The sequence below is a fragment of the Musca domestica genome, unplaced genomic scaffold (genome assembly GCF_030504385.1).
Source record: "Musca domestica strain aabys unplaced genomic scaffold, Musca_domestica.polishedcontigs.V.1.1 7, whole genome shotgun sequence".
In the NCBI taxonomy this organism is placed as follows: Eukaryota; Metazoa; Arthropoda; class Insecta; order Diptera; family Muscidae; genus Musca; species Musca domestica.
In genome coordinates, this window is record NW_026712383.1 from 4,940,298 (window position 1) to 4,966,945 (window position 26,648).

Consider the following 26,648-nt stretch of genomic DNA (forward strand, 5'->3'; position numbering starts at 1 on the left):
TGCATTTTCATCCTCTTGGCTTCTTCCTCTATTTCTTGTAACTTTCCCTTCCCTTCTCCTATATTTTCTTTTTACATTGAACTTCTTCTTTTCTAAAAAGGATCAACTCAATGGGCCAGTGAGACCCCAACTGGTGTGGTTGTGTTCAGTTAGCCAGATGTTAAACGTGGGTAAAGACACAATAAATTCTTACTCGTTGCCTCCAATTATTATATTTTTTTCAATCTGTTTCTCCTTTTTCACTTTTCTAGATTTAGGATGAACACAGAACAAGAGTACATCAATCACCTTAAGCCAACATGACCCGATCCGATCATAAGTCATGCATTGATTAGGTTAATCTCTCCCATTCAAATTTATGGAAGGCAGGTCTGAAGGCAGACGGTTAGGAACAAAACATGGTTGTCAATGCCAAAAATATTGTGAAAAGGACGGTTTCACTACCGACACAACTGTAGCAACCAGGAATACCTCACAATCTGCCATAAATGTGGTCCAAAACCTTTAAACTTTGTATAGTTTTTTATTATTTCTTTTTGCAGAGGTGTTTTGCGTTACTCAGTGACATGACCCATGCACAAATGCCATACGTAACTGTGAATCGCAATATTTAAGATGGAAGTATTGAAGCTAATAAACATGATTTTACAAAACAGTGAATCTCTGGACTGGAAGTGAATGTCCTTAAAAACGGTCATGAAACATATACGGACAGTTCCAAAATATACGAAGGCACTGGTACCGTTTGTGTTACATGTCTCTTACTAGACATAAAAAACTCTTACGAAATTGTAGCCACCAGGTAGCCACCAACGCTGGTTCTTGAAAATATCATCACGTAAGACCTTAAGCCGGAGTACCGTAATTTGAAATATGCGGCAGAGAATGAAGTCACGCCATAGACCTCTGGACCCTCGGTGTCTTCTGATGTTCAATTAAAAAATCTGCAACAACTAGGAGTTGTATGATCTATTTTCAAAAGATGTTGCCAGTAACCATTAACCATCTGACATTCTGATCGAGAGCGACGGCATAGGTCATCTGTACAAATTATGTCTATCAAAACGATGGATTTACAACGGAAGAATGTACTGCTTCAAGGAACTGTCGACTTCTCCATTTGGCCGGTTATATCACGACCTTACTCCTTTCAACTCATACCATTGCCAGAATTGCTGGAACAGTAATTTCAAGATGCCATGAAGTTCCACGTCACATTGGTGGAATGGAAGCGATGTAGATTTTTGCCGATTATACGCGTATGAGGTGCAGATGGAGGCACTGCGGCCAGGAGATATAGAGCTAGGAGTTCGATGTTAGGCACTCATAAAAATAAAACAAGAACTGTTGCCTTTCCAACACGAAAATTCGATTTGGCTGGATATAAAACGGCATAGGAATTTTTCCTTATCCTCTCCAAGATCAAAATTACTGTAGGAGCCATTTTGTGGCACTGTTCTCCGTATGTTTCATGTCATATTCGCGCTGTGGAAGGGATGTTAACTTCTGTCGGTTATACACCGACGAGGTACAGATGATACGATGAGTCCGATGTTAGGTACTCATTCAAGTTGTTGCCTTGAAAATTCTATATGACCGGTTATAAAACGGAATAGAACTTTTCATTATCCTATAAAAATGCCAAGATCAGAATTGCTGTAGGAGTCATTACAGGATATTGTCCACCGCATGTTCCATGTAACATAGGAGCGGTGGATGCGATTTTGACTTTTGGCGGCTATGCGCCAATCCGATGTAGTGGAAATGGCGGCGGAAGAAGACACTGGGACCCGCTGTTGCGTTTTCCAAGGGGACAATTCTAGACTACCCATCATTCCAGGATATATTGTTGAGATGGAAGTAATGTTGACTTCTGGAGATAAACGAAATCGAGCACCGACTTCGCTTGTGTTTAATGTTCTACAACACTAGACACAAGTTAATATTTATTTCATCTATCAAACATGAACTCCCTAAACAATAATGGTCTAAAACTGGACTTCCTAAATAGTCCCCAAATGGCTTTGGCGAAATTACTCAGAGGGCCTCCAAGGCTCTATTCCGTCCACGGATTGGCACTTACAATATATCACCATTTCCATCATCGTCCTTGGTCATTTCCATCTCCTTAATTTTCTGATCACTTCCTTCTATTGAAAATTCCTTGACTTAATCATCATTACCTTCATCATCATCATTCGTCTTGGCCATAACATTCTTCGAAATCTTCATAATAGCTACTATCATGATCCTCAAGATCATTGGGCGATATCAAATGGCGTACCAGTGAACCCTGGCTACTACTGCCACGACTATTCTCAGCAGCCGGTGCACCGACGCCAATCAAAAGACCAGGTATAAAATCAGGCAATGGCGGGTTATTATTATTATTACCTCGCACTTCTTCAATGCTTGGCTGATGCACATGCTCTCCAAATTCGCTGTGATGTTGTATCTGATCGCTGTGACCCAGACACAATGTTGGTATTGCCTCTGATTTAAGAACATAATTCACATCAAAACATGCCGGAGTAAAATGTCGTCGACAAATTCTATAGTTGTCCACACGATATTGATTAAAATCCAGTTTTAAATTAACAAACCATTTCTGACATAAATCCAAGCGTAGGGGAAATTTATACAAGGGCATCAGCGGCTGTATACAGCCATATACCAGACACTGTTCGCTGGGCGGATCATTGTGATGGATAAAAGAGTTGTCGGGCAAATTTAAATTCAATGTGGGCACCGCCCAGCTGTGCAGCTTCAAGTCACCATCACTGAAACAAATTGCCTCAAAATGTTCGCTACAAATGGCATACTGGTTTTCTTTGTAATTTCGAGGATCGATTTTAAGATTGAAACACCATTTTATGAAAATTTCCGAATCGCTGGGAAATTCAGTGTAAAGTTTTATGCCACGTGTTTCAGAGGTATTTGTACATTTGTTCACACAGCAAAGATAAATGTGGGATTTAACTTCGGATATTACAAGGGAGGGGAATGATGTCTTTGGCTCGGGTTGGTTTTCAGTTTCATTTTCCGTTGGGTCTGGTGGTTGATAATAATTATCGTAATTCTGATGATCGGTTTCATCTATTTCAATTATTTCCTCTTTAATTGTTTGCGATGCAAATAATTGTGATTGATCTTGGGAATGTTGTTGATGTTCTTGTTCCAAACCATATTGATCCTCAATGAGTTCCTGTTTAATGGCAATGTTATTTGTTTCCTTTGACGTCTCAAAACAATAATCATGATCACTCCAACCAAAAGCATTGGCATTGTCTTCAATTTGTTGCTCATCATAATCTGGAAGTTCTTCTTTAACGAATACATTTGTGCTGGTCAAAAGGTCCTCCTCATCATTGTCGAAGAAAGTCGAGCCCAATTTGAGAGTGGGTATGGCATCATCAGTTAGTTTCTTCTGTTTGGTAATAAATTTGTAACGAAAATGTAGGCCACATATTTTAGTTTCATCCGCTTGGAAATTTTCACATTTTACATTTTCTAGCCATTTGTTGAGTTTTTCGGGATCTGAGGGAAACTTGAAGAGTCGGGTTCGGGTTATTGTTTGCAGACCTTTACTATTTACACAAGATTCCACACAACATTGCCCCTGGTAGGCACATTTATCTTCTGGACTATTTTCATAGATATCTTTCACCCGTGGCAGATTAAGGGTCGGTATTGCCCACGAATATATGGAACGGGCATTGTAACAATAGCTTTCAAAGTGACGGCTGCACACTTTATAGTAGTGCAATTTCGATTTTTCCAATTGATCATAGTCCATGGCAAAATTGTGGCACCATTTCCGAGCTAGGCCTTGAGAGCTAAAGGGGAAATGATGCAATCGTATATCGTTGCTCGTTTGCGGTACTGTACAAAGATCAGTTGTACATTGCGGTACCATACAACGTTTGAAGACAAATTTACATCTAGCCGATATTTCTTTATAGGTTTTAAGTAAAGCCTGCAGTTCCTTTTGATGTTCCCCGGGATTGCCAATCATCTCATTGATGTGATCTTCAAATTGCTTGTAGAACTTGTAAAAATGTTCATCACAAAAATAAACTTCTTCTATTGCTGTGGGTTTATTTTGATTAGGCATACTATCCAGCCATAATTTCTTGAGATTTGCAATTTCTGGACACTTGTATAGCCCCGCCTTAGGTTGTTTACATTCGGGATAACTACATTCGTGTCTAGCACTGACCACACTTTTCTTTGCGGAGGCACATTTATCTTCAGGAGTATTTTCATAAATATCTGTGCCCTGAGGCAGATTAAGAGTTGGCATTGCCCATGAATATATGGAACGGGCATTATAACAATAGTCCTCAAAATGACGACTACACACCTTATAATAATGCATTTTGACTTTGTCCAATTGATCATAGTCCATGCCAAAGTTATGACACCATCTTCGAGCTATGGTCTGGACTTGAGAAGGAAAATGATGCAATTTAATGTCGTTGTTTGTCTGGGATGCTGTATAAAGATCTGTGGTACATTGTGGTACCATGCAACGTTTGCCAAGGAATTTACATCTCGAGGATAGTTCCTTGTAGGTTTTAATCAAAGCCTGCAGTTCTTGCTGGTGATCTCCTGGATTGCTGGAGAGTTCATTGATATATTCCTCGAATTGCTTGTACAACCTATAAAAATGTTCATCGCAAAACTGCAGCTCTTCATTGGGTTGTATTTTAGTGCACATACTTTTGAAACATAACTTTTTGAGATTTTCAATTTCCGGCCACCTATATATCTGGGCCTTTGTTTGTTTACATTCAGGATAGCTGCATTCACATCTAAGGGCTGTAGCACCTTTCCTTGCTGCCCTTTTATCAACTTCTCTAATTTCAAAACCCAAAAATGCTTCCTGCTTGATGGCATGTAATTTGGGTAGAGATGTCAATGCAAACGACGTGCTTGGGGTACTTCTTTCCAATTCCATGTCTGATGTTATAATTTCAAACAAAGGTTTATTCTCCGGTTCTGGTTTTACGGGCAAAAACTTTTTGGCAATCTTTCTCTTTTTGGTATTTTCCAAAATTGTAGGAGTACCAGACTTTTCCTGTTGCCTTTTTTCTTTGATAAAGTTCACCAGGGGTTTATCGTCATCATCCAACAGGTTTTCTTGGTTTAATTTAGTCTTTACTTTTGTGGATTTATTGAGGATTTCTGTCTCCTCTAGATTTTCCTCTTTTTTCTTGTTTCTTAATTCTTTTGCGGATATATCTTCATTTTTCTTTGGTTGTCTTAATTGTTGTACCTTTTTAACCACGCCTTCTATAGCTTTCTGCTCCTCCTGAATCTTTTTCCTGAAATCCCTTCCCTTTTTCGTATTTTTTGCAATCATTTTCGTTTTACTCTTTTCCATTTGCCGTGGATTCTTAAAAATACGAGTACTGTGACCCAAATTTAAAGTGGGCACAGCTGTGGACCTTAGCGCCCCAAATGCATTCAGGCATTTATTTTCAAAATGCTTTTCACATATTTTCAACATTTTCCGTTCATCTACGTCGTTTTGTTTTATTTTCAAATTAAAGTACCATTTCTTGAGTAGAATTTTCTCTTTGGGAAATGTATACAAATGTGACCAGGGTCCCTCGCAGACGGCAACACAGCATTTTCGTCTAAAGTTTCTTTTTGGATTTCTAAACAATTCCTGCTTGGGACATTTGACACCCAACGTGGGCACAGAATCTTTGCGCAATATTTTCAACTTTGCATGGAAACATTCATTTTCAAAATGCCTAATGCAAATACGCATACTTGGGCGATATTGGTTGCGTGGGATTTTGAGATTATGTAACCATTTTAGAAACACCGACAAACGTGAAGGAAACCTAAATAGGTGTAAACTCTCGGCTTTATTTTGCAGCTCCTGGCATATGCAACACACAAACATGTCCACTTTGTGTTGGGGATTATTGTACAAATCGGGGCTATTATTGTGACTTAGATTCAAGGTGGGCACAGCCCAGCACTTGAGTTTAACAATTTCCCCCTCTTCATTGTGAGTTAAACAATAGCTCTCGAAATGTTGGTAGCAAACCCTCAGATTCAAAGTACATTGCTGGGGCCCTAAATTCAGATTATGTATCCACTTTCTTATCTCCAAAGTCTTGGTGGGAAATTTAAAGAAAGGTCCAACATCAGTGTTACACGATGCCACACAACAATGTTTCAGGTTTTCATGATGCGAGGGCAATGCCTCCGGCGGATTAACATATAAACTTAAATTGTAAGGCAATGCCAGGGTGGGCAAAGACCAGCGATGCAGCTTTTTCTCACTGAAACAACGATTCTCAAAATGCAATGCACAAATGCGATATTTGGAACGTTCCGCAGCAGGGAATTCCACCGAGCTATTGTGTAGCCATTTTTGCAGCAATGACTCATCTTTGGGAAATTTAAATAGTTGTATATTTAAATTGAAACCAGTCTTGCATTGCGGCACAGAACACCTGAAACATTGTAGCTCGGTTAGGTTTTTTAGATTTTCATAGAGTTGCCTAAGCCTCGGTATGTCCTCACAATTCAAATCACCATAATAGCTTATGAAATGTACACAACACATATATTCTACATCATTATTTTCTATGTTCGATTTCAATACTTGTAAACATTTAGCCTTAAACTGCTCCTCCTCCTCCTCTGCAACGCCACCTCCTTCGGCTAATTTAAAACATTGATAATTTAACCAATAACTACAATTAATTATACAACATTTCTGTATATCATTATTGTGGATATTTTCAATATCGCTATGTCCCAAATTCAGGGTGGGCACTGAACCCATTAACAGATTTTGTTGTTTATCTATACAACGAGTTTCGAAATGATTACTACATACTCTTAGATTTTTTAGTTCTTTATCCTCACAATTTAGTTTTAGATTAAAAAGCCATTTGTCAATGTCTTCCTTTTGTTTGGGAAATTTAAACATTTTCCTATCATCTCCATCTTCGACTTCCCCTCGCTGCTGCTCGATTGTGGTATCCTCACCACTGTTATTTTCCCTATAATTGCAATTTGAAACACAACACTCATGACATATCTCTTCGAACAGCTCATCATCGTTCTGATAAAACCATGACTTGGCTTTTAGACATTGGGTGGGTATGGCATTTTCATGTAAATTACCCTGTCGCAGACACGCCTTTTCAAAATGCCTTTGGCAAATGCGTGTCGTCTCCAAATCAATATCGTGGGGTAAATTTAAATTGTGTAACCATTTTTTCAACAACTCCTTGGATTTGGGTAGTTGAAACAATTTCACCTTATCTACACTGCTGGATTTTTGACAACTTTCGACCACACATTTACCACTGTCATCTTCGTTTTCAATTTTTATTAGAACTTTTTGTGTATCCTCCTCCTTTATGCCCAAATTCACCGAGGGCACTGCATTAATCTTCAATATGTTTGTGCCCAATTCAAAACTATCCACTGTGAAATGCTTCTCACACAGCTTATAGTGATTGCTCAAGGCCTGCCTCAAGGGTATTTGTAAATTATTACTCCAAATGCGACGTAGTTCGGAATTTTTGGGAAAAGGAAAAAGTTGTTTAGGCGAGTCACGATTCTCGCAGGAACTTATACAGCAAACATCTTTGGGTTCTAGGCGAATTTTCCGTCTTAATTTGGCATCGTTTTTGATTATACGCTCGTTGTGGCCCAAATTCAAGGTGGGAACGGCACCGGCCTTTAGATATTTTTGTTTATAAAAGGCATACGATTCGAAATGATGATTGCATATTTTTAAGTTGTCATCATGTTTGGCAGCTGAGCGACCAAATCTCAGATTTATACACCATTTTCTACGCATATTACTGCCACGTTGAGGGAAGCCTATTAGAAATGTGTTTGTAATGGGATCTTCTTGGACACCACAATGAGCCAGGCAACAATGGGGTTTACTATCACCACTGCCACTAGGAGGTGATTTTCTTTCATCACTAGTTTGTGTTTTATCAGCACAAATTTCTTCCTCTTCTTTCTTGTCATTTGTTCCCGATAGCTTAACAACCTGCTCCCCCTCTCCTTCTTCTTTATTTGCACTTTTTCTTTTGACATTCCTCTTCAAATACGGCACAGCATCCTCTTTTAGTTGGTCAGTTCCTTCCACAAAACACGAATCCCGAAAATGCTGTCTGCACACTTTTAATGGCCTCTGAACAATTTCGTTCCTCTTTATTCTCAATTTTCTAAACCATATTTGCCTCAACTCTTTATCTTTGGGAAAGGAGTAGCGTTTATACTTTTCCACGTTTTTACAGTTACTAACACAGCATTTGTGTTCGCGACGGGAAATATTTTTAATAATACGATCGTTATGGCCCAGATCAATGGTGGGCAATATGCCACGTTTTATTTGCATATCCTCTTTGAATGCCCGCTCCTCGAAATGATGATTGCATATCTTAAACTCGCCAAAGTCTTTAAGTTTTTGTGACAATTTAAGATTCAAACACCATTTTTTGAGGGTATTGGGGGTATTTTGTGGAAAATCAACAAGAAAGGTGCCATTTTCGGGGTCCTCTTGCCGTTTGCAATGCGGCAAGTAACAACATGGGATTGTGGGGTTTACATTTTCTTTTGATTTTTCACACGGCGTGCCTGTTGGCTGGTTCGCTTCAACATTTACCTCATCTTCTTTTATTTCCTCTTTCACAGCTGTTGCTTCCGCCAATTTTAATGTTGGTACAGCATCAATTGTCAAATCCTTGCAGCTGTCATCAGCAAAACTCTCCTTCGTAAAATGTTCCGCACACACCTTGTAATGACCATTGAGGGCTTGACTCATGTCAATTTGCAGATTATTACACCATGTATGTCTTAGTTCAAAATTTTTGGGAAATGGAAAAAGTTTAACTTCTTCCTCCCGCTGCTGGCACTGGTTGACACAACACATCTCCTTGAGACCCAAACCTCGTATTTGACGTCGAATCTTAGGTGCATTTCTTATTATTCTACCTTCATGGCCTAAATCCACGGTGGGTACTGCTCCAGATCGCACATGTCTATCTTTGTAGAAGGCACACGGTTCAAAATGCCGATTACACAGCTTAATTTGAAGATATCTAAGTTTTTTCCTGCCCAATTTCAAATTGAAACACCATTTTCTCTGCAAATTCTTGTCGTGCTGTGGGAAATTTATGATGAAGGTGTCCTGGTCTTCTTTCCGCCGGCAATGCTCCAATGAACATTGAGGTTTATTTGTAATTAATATATGTTTGTCTCTCCGTTGTTTAACTTTGAACACTGGCGGAGTTTGCGTTTCATTCAAATCCAATGTGGGTATTGACTTGGGTTTTAGCAAACCATCCTTACGCATCAGGTATGGTTCAAAATGGTTGGAACATAACCTCAATTTTGCCAGGTTTTCAGTATCCTCTGGTATATCTAAATTGGCACACCATTTCTTTAGAAGTTCTGGATGTTTTACGGGGAATCTATATAGCTTTGGTGGTTCATCCCCCGGCGCCATCTCTGCGGTTAGTTTCTTGCGTCGACAATGTTTGAGGCAACATAGCCGAAAAACCGATTGCCTACCCGGTTTTGGTGTACCATAGGGAGGTGGTGGTGTTAATATTTGTTCACTATCACCTGCTCCGATGGATTTGGTTTCCTGGTCTCCAAGAAAACTTTTGATTTTACTAATTTCATCGTTGTTATGCTGAGCCACACGCGATGGACCCAATTTCAAAGTCGGCACGGCACCGGGTTTAAGTCTTCGTGTACCAATTACCCGTAATTCAAAATGATCGATGCAGACACGTCCTATACACTCTTCGGGTTGTAGTCCCAAATTGTCACACCATTTTTGCAGGAGTTGTGGATCCTTGGGGAAACCATAGGTGGTCAAATGTTGATCGGGTGTCTTTTCTCGACCGCAATATTTCAAACAACATCGAGGAGCAATATTATTTATTTTACGATCCGTGCGAAGAGCAGTAGTTGTTATGTTATTTGATGTGGCTGTGGTGATTGTGGTACTTGTGGAAGAGTTTTCATCTATATATTCGGAAGAATTCATGCCAGCTGCTCCATTAAAACTGGCTGGTGTCTCTGCTCTCAAGTCTCTGAAACTACTTGCCGGTGTTATTGAGCGTTGATCTCTACTGAAGGAGGATCTGGAGGACATATCTAAAATATCTTCTGGAGTCAGAGGTACCAGAGTAACACGTACCTCCTTCAAATTCAATGAAGTCCACGGCTGTGAGGTGCCACGTAGACGAATTTTCGACAGATCAATTTCTTCCTCTTCCTCCTCCTCCTCATTCTCTTCATCCTTCTCTTCAGATTTGTCCTTCTCTTCATCATCATAATCACTGTCATCCATTTCATCATATTCGTCCATTTCATAGTCCGCATCATCATCATCATTATTATCCACCAAATAACCATATTCAAAATCATCATCTTCAAATTCCACTTCATCCTCGTCTTCGTCTTCGTCCTCCTCCTCTTCGTCAATCAATTCCATTTCATTTCCTCCACCATCTTGAAGCATACCATCAGCATCTCCATTTGTCTTGCCATCCTCTCCAGTTGCCATTGACTTCATTTGAATTTTCTTCAATAGCTCCTTATTGTCATAAGGTAGGGGATTCTCATCATGACCCAAATTAATTGTTGGTACTGCTCCATTTTTCAATTTCTTTTCCCCAATAACTTCTTCCTCAAAATGCTCCGAACACAAACGACCCTTGCATTGTCCAACATCCAATTTTAAGTTTTCCGCCCACTTCTCTAAATACTCGGGCACCTTGGGAAATACAAATGTTCTGGTATCATCGTGGGACACTTGGTGATTTTTACAATGTGGCAAAATGCATTTCTTTAACATCAAGGGGTTTTGTAAACGTCTGGGATTATCGAAAATAGGCTCGGCATGACCCAAATGCTTTGTGGGCATGGCCCAGGGCTTCAACGTTTTGCCATCCAAGCAACGCTTATGGAAGTGCAGGTTGCATACCTTTAGATTTTGTAACTTTGCAGCCTTGTTCGAGGGTACCTGTAAATTATGCAACCACTTGCGTCGCATTTTCTCATGGCTGGGCAAGGAATAGAAACGTACTCCATGTTTAAGCCGGGATCTTCGGCAGGTGGGTACAAAACATTTGATAATGTCCAATGATTTTTTAATCTTCACTTGTTTTAATGCAGCTTCGTTACTCGCCGAGGTTGCGTCGTCGTCATAAACTTCCTTTTTGATGGTGGTCCTATTGTAAAACTCTGGTGTCTCACTGTGACCCAGATTAAGCGTCGGCACAGCCCACGATCGTATACGCAAACTGCCGAAACATTGCTTCTCAAAATGCTTCGAACAGATCTTATAGAGAGGTGTTAGGTGTCGTGACATTTTCAAATTTGCACACCATTTCTTGAGCATATCATCGTCGGAGGGAAAGTTGAAAAGTTTCACACGACTCATGTCTTTCTCCTGCGAATTTTCACAATTCTCTACAGCACATTTTATTATCTGGGGGCCAATCATGCGCCTATCAAGTCGAGTTAGATCCGGATTTTTGTAAATTTTCTCCGTTGAAGATTTCAATTGCAATGTCGGTATGGCCCAGGGTCGTAGACGTTGGGTCTCTGTTATGCAGTAGGTTTCGAAATGCAACGAACAAACTTTATTCATATAACGACGATGCTCATCGGGTATAATGCCTGTGTTGTGGCTCCATTTCTTGGCAATTTCCTTGCCATAGGGAAAGTAGAACAGACGCAATTCTGATTTCAAAATGCTCGAATTGCAGCCCTCAACGCGACATTGGAAACCATTGATCAATAGAGACATTTCGGATTTTTGATAGGCCATAACAAGATTTGCGTAGTCGGCTTTTACATCTTCCTTTTCTTGATCTTTTAACAAGTCCATTTTATCTTTAAGTTTGCGGAATATTTCCTGAAAATGTAATCCACATAGCTTGCTTTCCATTGGTAATTTTTCCTCACGACCTTCGTTGATTCGTTGGCACCACAGTTGTCTCAATTCCTCGGATTCTGGCAAATCATAAGGCTCTCTCATCAGACTTTTTGGTCCATGACACTCTTCTACACAACATTCAGCCGGAGTGCTCAGGGGATCCAACAGCTCATCCCCTGCCGCCTCATCTTCCTCGTCCATGTCCATATTGTCATCTCTTTCCTGTTGACGCTCCCTCCTTTCTTCCAGTCGCAATTGTTGACGTTCCATACGTTCAATATCCCGCTTCTTGATAAACAAATTTGGACGTATGCGATCGGGATTGATTTTGTACAAATCCTCAGTTTCATCATGACCCAAATTAACGGTGGGTATGGCACCAAAATTCAATCTTGTTTTACCCACACAAATCGGCTCAAAGTGATCGTTGCATATTTTGTATTTTTCTCGTTCCTTAAAGTCAAGGAAATCTAGCTTCAGGTTGTGTTTCCATTTGCGGAAAAGTTTCAAATGTTTGGGGAAGCTGTTCATTTGGGCATCATCATATTTTCGAGTCTTGCCGCAGTTGGGAACACAGCATTTATAGATAAACTCCCCGCTGCGTTGATCAGGTGGAGGATTTTGTATAATCTCCAGTTCCTCTTCGTCGTCGTCCTTGTTGTGACCCAACTCCAACGTGGGAATGGCCCACTTATACAGCAGTTTTGGTCCTTGGCATTCAGTCTCGAAATGCTTATGGCAGATCCGTACACCCACACAGTCCATGGGATTCATTTTCAAATTATGGCACCATTTAGCCAAGAGCTCTTCATCGTCACGTGGAAAACGATATAAACGCATATCCTCTCCCTTTCGTGAATCGCAGCCCTTGACAATGCATTTTTCCAATTCAAAATATGAACGTTTCTCATTCGGATACAGATCGTCGGAATCATGTCCCAATTTCAAGGTGGGTATAGCACCGGGAGATATACGCCTACCACCCACCGAGTGAGGTTCAAAATGATCCGAACAAACCCTCATAAGGGTTGTCAGTTTACCCTTGGGCATATTTTTGATGTTGTGACGCCATTTCTGCATTAACATACGGCTGTTGGGGAAACGGAAGAGCACCACACCATCCACTTTTGTTTTGCGACATGTCTCGACAACACACTGGCGCTGAGTTCCCCCGATTCGAGGCTGCTTCAAACGAGCCGGGTTTTGATAGATTTTATAGCCCGGATGGTTGTTGAGATTAAGTGTGGGCACAGCAAAGTTCATCGGACAACGTTTGGTTAGGACCGATGGCTCAAAATGAGTGGAACAAATGCGTCGATGAGAACTTCCCACCAACGGCAGTTGGATATTGTGACACCATTTGGCCAGTGTCTGTCTATTGGCGTATGGAAAACGGAATAGTTGAACATTATCATGAATGCGTGTTTTGCGACAATGGGGCAGGCAACAACGCGGCGACCATTTAATCAATTCATGTTTGGAACCACCAATACGCTCTGATTTTTCCTTCTTTTTGTACACGACCTGTGTGGGCGGAGGATTTTCGAATAAATGCTCCACTTTAGAGGCCAAATTCAATGTGGGCATTGCCCAGTTCAGCAAACGCTTGCCAATGCAATGCGATTCGAAATGCAAGTTACAGATTTTCAATAATGGCAGTTGGCCAGCATCAACTTGCAGATTGTGGGCCCATTTCAATAATTGCTCAGCATCCTCGGGAGGCCGATACAGTTTGATGTCGTCGATTTGTGGATTACGGCGACACGTTGAGACACAACATTCTCCCTGTTCATCACCATTGTTGGGTGCAAACGGTTTAGTCCAATGCTCGGCGACCTCTTCCTCGGACGGCAATTGATGGGTTATATCATCATAGCCTAAATTTATGGTGGGTATTGCCCACTTTTCTAAACGTTTATTGCGCAAACATCTATCCTCAAAGTGCACCTCACACACGGCGTCGTTGAAAAGCTTGGTGCCATCCGGTACGGGCTTCTGTAAATTCTCACACCACTTCTGCAGTAACTCGGGATGCGTTGGGAAGCGATGCAAATTAGCATGATCGCGATCACGATTCCTTTTGCATGTCGGCACGCAACATGTTTCGCGTATATTTAATTTTTTGATGACATCGGGATTACGATATATGTTGGGATCATCATGACCCAGTTCGAGGGTGGGTACAGCAAATGGCCTCATGCAGCCACCAATGCAATAGCTCTCGAAATGGGCACTACAAATACGTACACTTTTGTGCAACTTTTCCAAGTCCATTTTCAAATTGTGACACCATTTCTTCAATTGCTCCGGTCTCTTGGGCACGGTATGCAAGGTTATATTATCCGTGTGGCGGGTACGCTTGCAAGTTGGCACCAAGCACACATCTCCTAAATCTAAGGCATTACTTTGTGCTGCACCACCACCTAGACTAGAGATCTTTGTTGCCATTGAATTCAAAAAGACGTCATCGTATAGCGCCGTTGATGATCCGGACATTTCTTGTTGTTGCTTCAATAGCTCGGCAAACTTCTTGGCCTTGGAGGAAGTTGAAGCCTGTGACGAATTTGAAGATGGTAAGGGTGGTGGCGGTGTATACAATTCATTTTCATAAATATCAAAGGTATCATTGTGTCCCAAATTCATGGTAGGCACTGCACCCGGATTCAGTTTTCTTAAACCTAAGGCCTCTTTGACGAAATGAGATGAACAAATTTTATGATTTTTACCCCGATACATTTCGGGATCTAATCGTAGATTATAACACCATCTTCTCAGTAGAGTTTCATCGCGAGGGAACCTATACAGCGATAGGTTGCAATCATAGGAACGACTACGTCTACAAAATGGCAAAAAACATTTCTTTTCTTCTTGATAAATATTCGGATTGTCATGTATCTTGCCATATACCGTACCCAAACGCAGTGTGGGTATAGCCCAAGGCTTGAGGCGAAATTTGCCAAAACATTTCTCCTCAAAATGACGCGAACAAAAGAAACGATTCTCTTTGCTGTGTATGGGCAGACGTGAATTCTGACACCATTTTATTAGAGTCTTTAAATCTCTGGGGAAACTATGGAACTTAACATTGGTTTCACCCCTCTGCGATAGACAACCAGGCATATAACAACGAGCCATTTCACCCGAAGGAAACCCCCCAGAACTCTCGCGATTTTGATATAAATTACCCACATCATCATGGCCCAAATTAAATGTTGGCACCGCCCAATAACTCAGCGAATAGCGAGCGATACAACGCTTGGGAAAATGCAAGCTGCACACCCGATATACACCATAATTGACATTTGGATCATAGGACATTTTTAAATTATGTAACCATTGCATTAGATATTTTTCATCTCGTGGGAATGGAAAGAAGTTTAGGGTGGGTGATGTGAATTTTCTCACGCCACATTTCGGCACACAACAGTAGGCATCTTCATCCTGTATAGCTTCGGAGTTTCTGGAACTCTTCTTTGTTGGCGTGTTCGTACGTTGCAGATTAAATGAGAACGACGAGTTCGTGGAACTCGATGCATTATCATGATAATCTTGTAAAAACGTAAGATTTTGATTGGAATTTGTTGTAAACTCTTGAGAATTTGATGAATAGTCATTGTCGAATCCAAAATCGGATTGATCCATGGGTGGATAAAAATCAGGTTCCACTTTAATTTCAGTTTTAATCTCGACCTGTGGTGCCGCAAAATCCGGTATATCATCGTAATTGTCAGCTGCCGCACTTGTTGTGGGCGAAGAAGACGAGTGGGCGCTATGTAATGCTGACGTCAAGTGTTGATGTTTTGAAGACAAACGTGGTTTTGATGTATCTGTAGTTTTCATGGAGGTTATATCTGAAATAGAGTAACAAAAGGGGTTAAAATATTTGATCATTTTCTTTTGACGGGTGCTTTGTTACCTTTTATTAGGAAGCTTGTGAGATTCTCTGTGCGATTCGTTGTAGTTGGCTGCGTTGCGGAATGTTTGTTGGTTTTTGCAAAGCACTTAAGATTTTTGAACTCTGGAAAAGAATAAATAAAATAGATTTACATTAATATCAAGGACTGGATTTGGAAGATTATAACCAGAAATTAAGTCAATGAGTTTTATGGTGTACATATAGCAGCATAAAATCTTATCACAGGAACCTCAAAAGATAAACATGACTACGGTTTACTCTGTATACAATTAAAGGCAGCGTGAAATGCTATGAGTGTGCTGATACCGAATATGTTACGGACATGTCAGCTGACATCGACAATAAACCTCGTGACTTTCGCAATAAATAGAATTTGTCCCACTCTAACAAACTAGAAATCTTGGGATTCAAAGCAAAGTCTTTCCTATAATGAAAACAGCAGATTTGATGGGACTATTCAGAAACCTTCTTTAAGTGAGAAACCAGACAACTTGCTACAATCGTCCAGGTGTAAGGTATCAAATTAATGTGACAGGACAGGATCGTAGTGAGCAATGAATGAATAATATGAATCCAGTAAGTGTTTTATACGTAATAAAATTCCTTATATATATAAAATTATAGCAACACAATTGCACATAGACCAAAAATGGCTCACGTGGACGCTCTGTCAAGAATTGTAGCTACTTTAGAGGCAGAGTATATCGATTATCAATTATGCGCATTTCAGGCTATAGACAGGGAAATATGTGATTTGAAATTAAGATTGGAAGAGGAGACCGTGAATGGATAGGCCTATTTCTTCTGCTTATTGTTGTCGTTATTTGGAAAATTTCGCGTGACTCTTCTTTGTATAGGATACTATTTTCCTGTCAAATAAAACTCCTTTTTATATCTCCTGTATTAGAAGGTTTTTATGTAAAGACTCAGCAAATCGAGCATATCAGGGGATGTCTAATTCCTTGGCAGTTTGCACTTTTGGAACTAATGAATTTTACGAACACTACTACAATGAGACAGTGAAAAGAGCCGCATCCTTACTGACAACCGGAGCTCACAAGTGCCTTCTTCAATTTGTATGGAATGTAATGCTAAACTACAAGCCATTTTATATTTTTGAACTATCAATTTTCACTTTCCACCTTTTTCGACATTAATAATATTGACGTAATAACAGCTGATATGAACGCTGGGGCTCCTCTAGATGGTCTGGCTATCTACACACACAGTTCCAAGATAGATAAATGTACCGGTGCTGGCGTATTCTGCCCTAATTGTTATATGATCATGTAAATTTAATGAAAACGTTGTTATAGCAAAACAGGACCAGTGACTTTATTTGTCGGGCCTGGAAGCTATCAAATCTAGTTACATTAAAATGGAGACCAACCTTGATGCAAGAAAGCGTCTAATAGAGTCGTGTTTTAACTCTGTCGCCAGATCCAGTAAAGCCTTTTTGCGGAGTTATAGATGACAGAGTCTCAACAAACGTGGATTTTTTCAAAAATATTTTTTCTAGAGTCGCAACAAACGTGGATTTTTTCAAACATATTCGTTTCTATCAATTAGCATATCTGATTTAAGAATCGAGGTTGGCACGTTGACTATCCACTGCAGTATCTGATATGTAACCTCAAAATGGTATAACAGACTCTAGACTAAGTGACAAAGATGGCACATTAAACGCCTACTATGCAGATGTCTGATGTTATCAAATAGGAAATAGGAACTATCACATTATTCTTAGACATATATTCCATCCTCATCTAAAGGTATGCTCAAAGCATCTCCTGTATGGGCATACCACCGTAATAAAACACCTCTAAAACCCTCTCTTTCGTTTTCAATTCTATATTTTTCCTTTTCCTATTCTTTTCCTATATTCTTCAGTTATTTATTCTAGAGCTGCCGGCTCCTTACCCATGACCTTTTATATCCCTTTTATAGATTTTCTTTGCATAGAAAACGCCTAATAAATCTGTTGTAACATTATTTCTCAATATAAAAAAGAAATGGTCCGATCTCTACCTTCTTTATAACATAACTTGTGTTGATTGGAATATTGAGATGTTCCAAGTCTTGGATAGAATCGTATGTTAATTTCGCTTTTTATGAGGTTCATGGATATTCAAAATTTAAGGCCTTTGTGGGGAGGTACCAAAAGGAGTGGACCGATATATTCCATCTTCACAACAGAACTTTTATTAGTGGAAATAATGGGATGTGTGGCATATAAAGAGAAAGTGATGCTTATTTCGGATTTTATAAACGTTTTGGGTATTCCAAATATTGACCCTTTGTGGGGGAGGTACCAGAAGGAATGGTCCGATCTCTACCTTTTTATAACATATCCTGTGTTGATGGAAATATTTAGATGTGCCAAGTCTAAATGGAATCGGATGTTAATTTCGCGTTTTGTGAGCATAATGGATATTTCAAATTGCGAGTAAAACCGTTATTTCGACTAGGCACGTTTTGACCGTATTAAATGATATATACCCTCTGTAGCCATACGGCTGAGGTTATAAACATGGATTTGCTTATTGTATTATTGTATTGTATTTAATTTAAAGAACTTTATTCCATTTCAAATAATTTTGCAAATTTCAAAGTCTGTATCTTTAAAAAGTGATACAAATTAAAATATTAAAAATCAGAACAAGCTTCCACAAGAATTAATAACGACCATCGACTACACATACAATCGTTCAATATCATACCTACCCTCTTTGTCATAAAATTTTCCGCAAAAGTCCGGATTCCCCACATAATGATCTTCCAGTTCCAGTAAATCTTGAAAACACAAACGACATATGCAACAATCATAACGTGGCTGTTGACGATGATCGACCAGATGGGAAAATAATTGATCACGTTTTGTAAATGAGACACAACATATCTGCGAAAAAAACAAACATTAGTTAAAAATCAAACAAACGACTTGCTCGAATTAGTTCGTAATTTTAAGGCTACTTACATTACATTTAAACATGTCATATTCATGTTGGCCAAATTCATGATGCTCACATTCGTCAATGGTCTCATAGTATTTGCCACAGTATTTTTGGCAGAAATAACGATTCGAACGATGTAATTGCTCGTGGGCTTGCAACTCCTCATTGGACATAAAGGACATTGGACAAATGGAACATTTGAAGTCATATTCAACAATACTGCAGGTGGATAGAGCAACATGTTGCACATAGTTTTGGCGCTTTAAAAAGACCTGTTTACATCGCTGACATATGGGCAGGGTAGAGGAACGTTCTGTTTGTAATTTGCGGCGAGGAAAGTTGAGAGGCTGTCGAAGAAAATGAAAATGTGTGAAACAAAGTAGAAGAAAAGTGAAAATACACTAAACAATGACAAAAACAAATCACAAATAAAAACAACTTGTCAAGCAAAGGCATGTAAAAACAAAACATTACACAATACCCCTGAGTCCCCCCACGACTGGCCCACTACTATTAGCACTCTTCTGCTCCTCGGTCGAGACAACATCACCAGCAAAAATGTGAATGAAAAACATTTGTTTATATTTTTTGTTTTGCTGTGTGTGGTGGAGGTACATTGCCCTAGTCAAGTCTGTTTGTCTGTCTGCCATGCATCCAGCCAGCCAGTCAGCCAACCAGACATTTAGTATCACAAAAACACCAAAAGACCTGTAGCAAACCATGGCAGGCACACAAACAAACGGACAGACAGACATCGACCGTCTAGAGTAGAATAGTAGTTCATGTTATTGTTTACATTTTACCCATTACCCATAACCATTTTCGTTTTTTTTTTTTTTTTTTTTTTTTTTTTGTGAAAGCGTTTTGTGTTTTTGTGCCATTCTCTTTTACCTTGGGTTCGCTTTTTATATTAGCCAAGGATATTGGTAGTGGCTTCTCCTCTGCCATTGAGACGGCTGTTGCTGCTGCAGCTGATGTTGATGCTGATGCCGGTGTTGGTGGAGCTGGTATTTTGGAATTTTCTGTGTTTACTGTTACTGCTGCTGATGTTGGTGGTTTCTGTTGCTGTTGTTGTTGTTGCAGTGATGTCTGAGGTTCTTGTCGTTGTTGCTGTGATACATTTTCATTTTGATAAACAGGAGGCCTTTGATGTTGGACCTGCTGGGAAAGCTGTTGATGATGATGAGGTGGATGACGATGATGCTGTTGTGGCTGGTATTGGCCCTGTGACTGTTGATGCTGCTGCTGCTGTTGTTGTTGTTGCTGCTGATGATGAAGTTGTTGTTGTTGTTGATGGTGATGATGTCGTTGCTGTTGTTCTTGTTGTTGTTGCTGCTGATGCTGTAGCTGATGATGAAGATGTGGATGATGTTTTTGCTCTTGTACTGCTTGTTGTACACGTTGTTGATGATGTAGTTGTTGTTGCTGTTGCTGCTGATGTTGTTTACGTTCTTCATTCATAGTAAATGTGGCATTGTTTTCAATTTGTGGCGCATTTTTGTGATATGGCATTTCATCCAGAGGTTCAGCTGTATATAAAACAAAGACAAAAAAGGACAACAAAAAAACTTTTTAGTCTTGGTTGTTAAACAATACAAACATACACACACACTATATACAAAATTTTCGCCGGAAACCAGTTACATATAAATTTATTATGATTTGAAGGTCATTATTAAATGAGACGGCGACACAGAGTAGAGAAGAGAGATGGCGAGCAAGCGAGCAAGCGAGCGACCAAGGGAGAGAAAGTAAATCTGAATATACGCAATGATGACAGCATCATCATAATAGTCATCATTATTGTGGTGGCCCATTTTTTCCTGGAATTTCATGTACATAAATGTGCCAGACTGAATAGAGAACGACGAAGAAACAAACGAACGAACGAGCATGACCAGAAGGGGGGAAAGGAGGTGCAGCAGCAACTGGCTGACAGACAAGGAATAAAGTATAGGCCGGCTGGATGATGAAGTATATAAAAGCGTATATGTATTAAGCATGCACGTGTGTATCCTGTTGTGTATATGTATGTATGTGTACAACATTCATTTTCAAGGTAATGACGAGGGAAACGTTTTCACTTGAAAAATACCATTTCCAAGAAAACAATGCGAAATTCTATTGAATTCAACTACTACCTAATGTAATATACAATATACATACATACATACAAACAAATGTGCCGGGGATATCCTGAATTCTGGGAAACATGGTTTAAATGGAAGTACACTTTGTAAATGGAATATGTTGCAATGTTAATTATTTAAAGAGTAATGGTGGTAAACAATGATAATGAGACGAGAATATACAATCTGGAGGTTTTGGTTGAAAAATTGAAATTGGCGAACAATGTGGAAGGTGGGCGACAACCGTCGAGAGTTCTAAAATGGCGATGACGGTGCGAATTTTTTGTGCAGCAGGAAGATAGGTCTATTTGGCGACCTCGTCAACTCTACGTTCTAAAAAGGATGAAGAGGTGCACAGAGCTTTAATAAATGCAAGGCTTTAGCTTAGTCCCATGGATCAAAGCAGAGGCTTAATACGGCATGTATATTTCTCGAATGACGTTGATCAGAACAAGATCGATTTAATAAATTCGGTAGATTTTCTTTGAACGAAAATACTGATGGGAAACCTTTAAATCGTGCTTATATCGGTACAGGAGACCCATCACGAAAGCTAAACTTTCCGAGCGAAATATCGTAAAATTTAAAATTCTCGTACATAGAGGAACAAACATAATTTTCCTGAATTTAATAACGATAAGGACGAGTTGTTGAGCGATTTATATATTAAACATTAGCTAGCAATGAGATTCGATAGAAATAATTTTAATATGTGAATTTTTACTTGGTTTAATTGAAAATTTCAATAGAAACAATGAAATATCAAATTTAGTGTTAAATCAGCATAAAGCAAAAAACGTACGCTTTGCACAGAAAAACATGCAGAATTAATGGCTTTTATACCCTCAGTCGTATGGCTAGAGAGGGGTATATATCATTTGACGCGGCTAAAACGTGTCTCTTTGACATAACGGTTTTAGACCCTAGGTCTCTTTGAACCAAATCCTTTTCAGAATATTTGAAGTCGATCTAGCGATGTCCGGCCGTCCGTATGTCTGTCTGGCTGTATGGTGCGCACGGTAACTCTTGAATGGAGTATCCGATTTGGTACAAACTTGATACATCGTAATATTATTATGAAACTTAGATCGGGTTCGGAGATGGACAATATCGGCCCACTCCTTCTGGTACCTCCCCCAAAAAATGCTGGTAATTTTCAAAAAAATATTTTACTGCACAGAAAGAGAAAGGAATATCCAATTTTGCTCCAACTTTGCGAATCTTAATATTTGTATCAGTGCTAGGTCAGATGCGAAAATGGACAATATCGGTCCACTCCATTAAGTTTAAAAGATGGTAGAAACCGAACCATTCCTTCTGGCACCTCCCCCACAAAAGGGTCAAAGTTTTGAATAACCAAAACGCTAATAAAATCCATTTTGTTTAACACAAGATCTGTTGAGAAGATATATATCTGCGAAGCAGTTCTGGTACCTTACCCACAATGGGTCACAATTTTCGATGACAGATAAAAATCTGTCAAAACGTGCGAAACAAGTCAGCGATTCTTTACAACTTGCTATATCTAAATATTTCTCTCAACCAACAATCCCATAAAATTGGATATAAAAGTTCGATTTTATATGCACATTTCTATTGATCGAATTTGGAACAAAAATATATTTGCCAAATTATATTTAAATCGGTTCAGATTTGGATGTAGCTCCCATATATATTTTCGGACGTTTTCATGTATTTGATGCACCAAACACGCTATGTATCTCTAATTTGAATGAAATTTGGAATGTGTAACGGAATTTCAAACGAAAATACATTTGCCAAATTATATCGAAATCGGTTCTGATTTGGATATAGCTCCCATATATATATATATATTTCGATCGATTTCGTTTAGTTGATACACCAAACACGATATGTTTGTTCGATATCTGGAACGAGTGACGGGATTTGATCAGAAAAAAAAAATTGTGAAACTATATTGAAATCGGTTCAAATTTGGATATAACTCTCATATATATTGTCGGTCAATTTCACATATTTGATTCACCAAACACGGTACGCATGTCTGATTCAATGAAATTCGGCATAAGTGGCTAAGATTGGTACAAAAATAAATTTGTCAGATTATATTCAAATCGGTTCAGATTTGGATATACCTTCTATATATATTTTCGGCCGATTTTCCATATTTGATGCACCCAACGTGATATGTTTGTCCGTTTCCAATGAAATTCGGAGAGAGAGAAGAAATTTGGTACAAAAAATTTGCCAAATTATATTGCCCTGCACCATTTGGTACGAATTTGGAAATTTAAAAAAAAAATTAAATCTATTAAAAATTCTATTAAAAACTTAAAAAACCAAATATAGGCATGATATTCAAATACGAAATTCAATATTCAAATAGGAAACTTTAAAAAAAATCCCGTGAATAGTGTAGCTAAAATGATCCAAATACCGATTAAAGGGAGGTACCGTTATATCGGGGCTATACCAAGGCCTGAACCTGAACAATTTACTGTCACAGGCTGTAGTACCTATTAGGAACTTCAAATAAGAAATTGCAAACAATTTCGGTGAATATTGTACGTTAAAATCGTCAAAATACTGAATATAGGGGGGTACTGATAAGTCTATGACAAAAAAATTGTCTATGCAGGTCCAGGTCTTCGTATAGACCCCATACTATACGAAGACCTGGACCTGCATAGACAATTTTTTTTGTCATAGACTTTACTTGACATTACGAACTCTAAATACGAAATTTGTTGCAACTCCGGTGAATAATGTCTCTAAAATCGTCTAAATATCGAAAATTGAGGGTATCGTTGTATGTGGGCTATACGATATCGTGGACTTATATAAACATTTCTCTTCCAGGGAGTAAAGTGCTTAGAAAGAAATTCTAGGTGGCTTTTTAGACAATTCCATTGAAAAATGTAGCGTAAATCATCAAAATACCGAATATCGGGAGGTGCCCTTATATGGGGGATATACGATATCGATATTGGACCTATATAGGCAATATCTGTCAGAGGGTAAAGTACTCATAAATAACTCCTTGTGTAGATTTTCAAACAATTTCATTGAAAAATGTGGCTTAAATTATCAAAATACCCAATATCGGGTGGTACCTGTTTATGGGGGCTATACGATATCGTGGACCGATATAGCCCATCTTCGACAGATCTGTGCAAAACTGTAGCTTCCTATCTTAATTCGTTTTGACTGTAGCGTGATTACAATAGACGGACGGACGGACAGGGCTAAATTGTCTTAGACTTTTACGCTGATCAAAAATATATATATACTTTGTTGGGTCTAAAATTATTATTTCGCTGTGTTACCAACGGAATGAAGAACTTAATATACCCTCCATAATATGTATGGCGGAGTGTATAAAAACTACACAACAATTTAATTGTGGATTACGATTATTACGGGAAAGTATGTTGCTACCTCGAATTCTCTAATGGCAACAGAAATGCCACTCAACTTCAAAAGTTTGCAGTTTCCTGCACGCTTGGCATATGCTATGTAATTAAAAAATCCGATGGACAAACCCTTCGTGTATGCGGACTAAAATTGGCACGTTTCTGCTTTTCTCAGGGCCAGTTGTTTCTGGCATGTACACGCGTTGGTAGATCGAATAATTTGTTTACGCATTAAAGTATTACATCAATTTTGCCCATTTGGAAAATTGTACTGTCATAACGGGCTATTTAATTATTGTCCTACTGCCGGCCAATAACTCGTGCGATTATTCAAAATATCGTTTTCCCAAATTGCGTGAAATCACCCATTTCCTGATCATGTATGAAGTGAAGAATTTAACCTCAATTCGTGATATGTTTCCTAATCTAACTGTGATTCGTGGTCTGAAATTACTTCTTAACTATGCCCTGGGCATATCGGCAATGGATTCTCTGCAAACGGTAAGTATTGTGGTGCCAAGTAATTGAAATTGTTTTTAGAAATTAAATAAAATTGAATAAAAAAGGAAATGCCTTATCGAATATTCTCAATATTTAGAAGGAAGAACTATGGCAAAATTATCTTGTTGACAAATGACATGAAATGTTTTCATTATGCTTTATTGACAACATCGAACTGTCAAATTTAAAAACGAAAGTTTCCTCCTTACAATTTTGTTCTGCGGCAAAAATATAATATTCTTTATGGTTTGAAATTCCGTTAATTTAAATAAGCCATAAAAGTTAAAATGAGTCAAATAATTAAAAAGTTACAACTAAATTAAGGTGAGAATACATTTTGACTGGCTTAAAGGGCTAAGTACATAAGAAGCTTGAAGTCGTGGCTAGGCATATTTTGTGACATTTCACAAAGGGATTACAGAGCCGCACTAAAATTCAGCCGTCGTTTTCCATTATAATTTGACATTAATATGCCAAGGTAGATGTACTAGGTAATCGCATCAGCCCAGCTGCCGGCACCATTAAATGTCAAAACAAATTGTTGTAATGAAGAATGCAACAACAAATTTGTTTATGTTGTCTTCCCTAAAAGTACCTTTTTATAATATTTCAAATAATTTAAGAGCAATTTAAGAGTGAAACCAGTAAAAACAATTAAAAGAAAATGAAGGAAGGAGGCTAGAATGGAGTGCAGCTTTAAGAATTAAGTTAGCCTCAACATCTAAAATTCCCAAAGCACATCACGGGAAGTAGTGCAAGAATTCGACTCTCGTCATTTGCAGTTCCGGAAAACTTTCGGTTTAAACCAGTAAAATATAATCATTATATGTTTCTTGGTTAAAAAAAATATCGCAATACTACAATTAATACTTATTTTACTCTTATTTGTTTTAAATAAAAACTTTTATTGCGACGTTCGTTTACGACGAGAGGCACACAAAATAATATGTAAACAAACACCTCGTTTCTGATTGGTTGAAACAAATTTGCCGCAACCTTTAAATGTCATGTAGCAATTCGCCGATGCGGTTACCTGTTAGATCTACCTTGTTAATATGCCTAGTTATGACTTCAAGCTTCTTATGTACTTAGCCCTTAAGTCATCGGCTGGTTTCTTCGTAGAGGAGTTTTAGGTTGACTTAGTTCGATTTTGGTCCTACGCTACTTTGTTGCTTTCCGACCTGCGTTTTATGAAACCTAATACAGGCTTGGCTTTATTACAACACACAAGTCGATGTGTAAATGAAAACGTAGTTTAGGATCTAAGATAACACCGAAGTCAAAAAAGGAATAAACATTTTCTAATTTGTATAAACCGATCAAGTAGTTAGAATGTATTGACTGAGATTTAAATAAGGACAATTTTTTGAATTTCTTAATATTAAGAGACATACCATTTGGACTGGTGTAGGTCCGCAAGGGAATACAAATCGTACTGTAAAAAATCGAAAGATCAAAGGAAATTTGTATGCAAGTAAAGCTTCACATCATCTGCATACATTAGTATTTTAGTAAATCGAATATGATTCGGGAGATCATTAAGATACAGAAAAAAAGTATAGGAACCAAATGACTACCCTGTGTTACACCAAAGGAAACAACAATAATTTTGGAAAATGAATCATTGAAAATAGGTTTTTGGATACGATGTATGATGAAATCAAGCCTAATATAGCAGTCTGAAAACCCATAGCATTGAGTTTATATAGCAAAAGCTCATTCACTACGGCTTCAAAAGCTTTACTGAAGTCTGTACATATAGCGTCCGTTTGTTGTTTATCTACAAATCCGTTGTGAACATGG

At 38.7% G+C, this 26,648-nt stretch overlaps 1 protein-coding gene across 1 annotated transcript in view; it reads right to left on the reverse strand.

Annotated features, from left to right (window-relative positions):
* Positions 1–1,312: 1,312 nt before the first annotated feature.
* LOC101901640 (uncharacterized) overlaps positions 1,313–26,648 on the reverse strand; it is a 51,657-nt gene continuing 26,321 nt past the window's right edge. The window contains exons 3-7 of the mRNA XM_005185149.4: positions 19,712–20,349; positions 18,844–19,167; positions 18,591–18,765; positions 15,867–15,968; positions 1,313–15,801 (exon numbers count right to left, since the gene is read on the reverse strand). Coding sequence (XP_005185206.2) covers positions 2,195–15,801; positions 15,867–15,968; positions 18,591–18,765; positions 18,844–19,167; positions 19,712–20,349 — 14,846 coding nt within the window. The 3' untranslated portion in view covers positions 1,313–2,194. The remainder of the gene's footprint in view (positions 15,802–15,866; positions 15,969–18,590; positions 18,766–18,843; positions 19,168–19,711; positions 20,350–26,648) is intronic.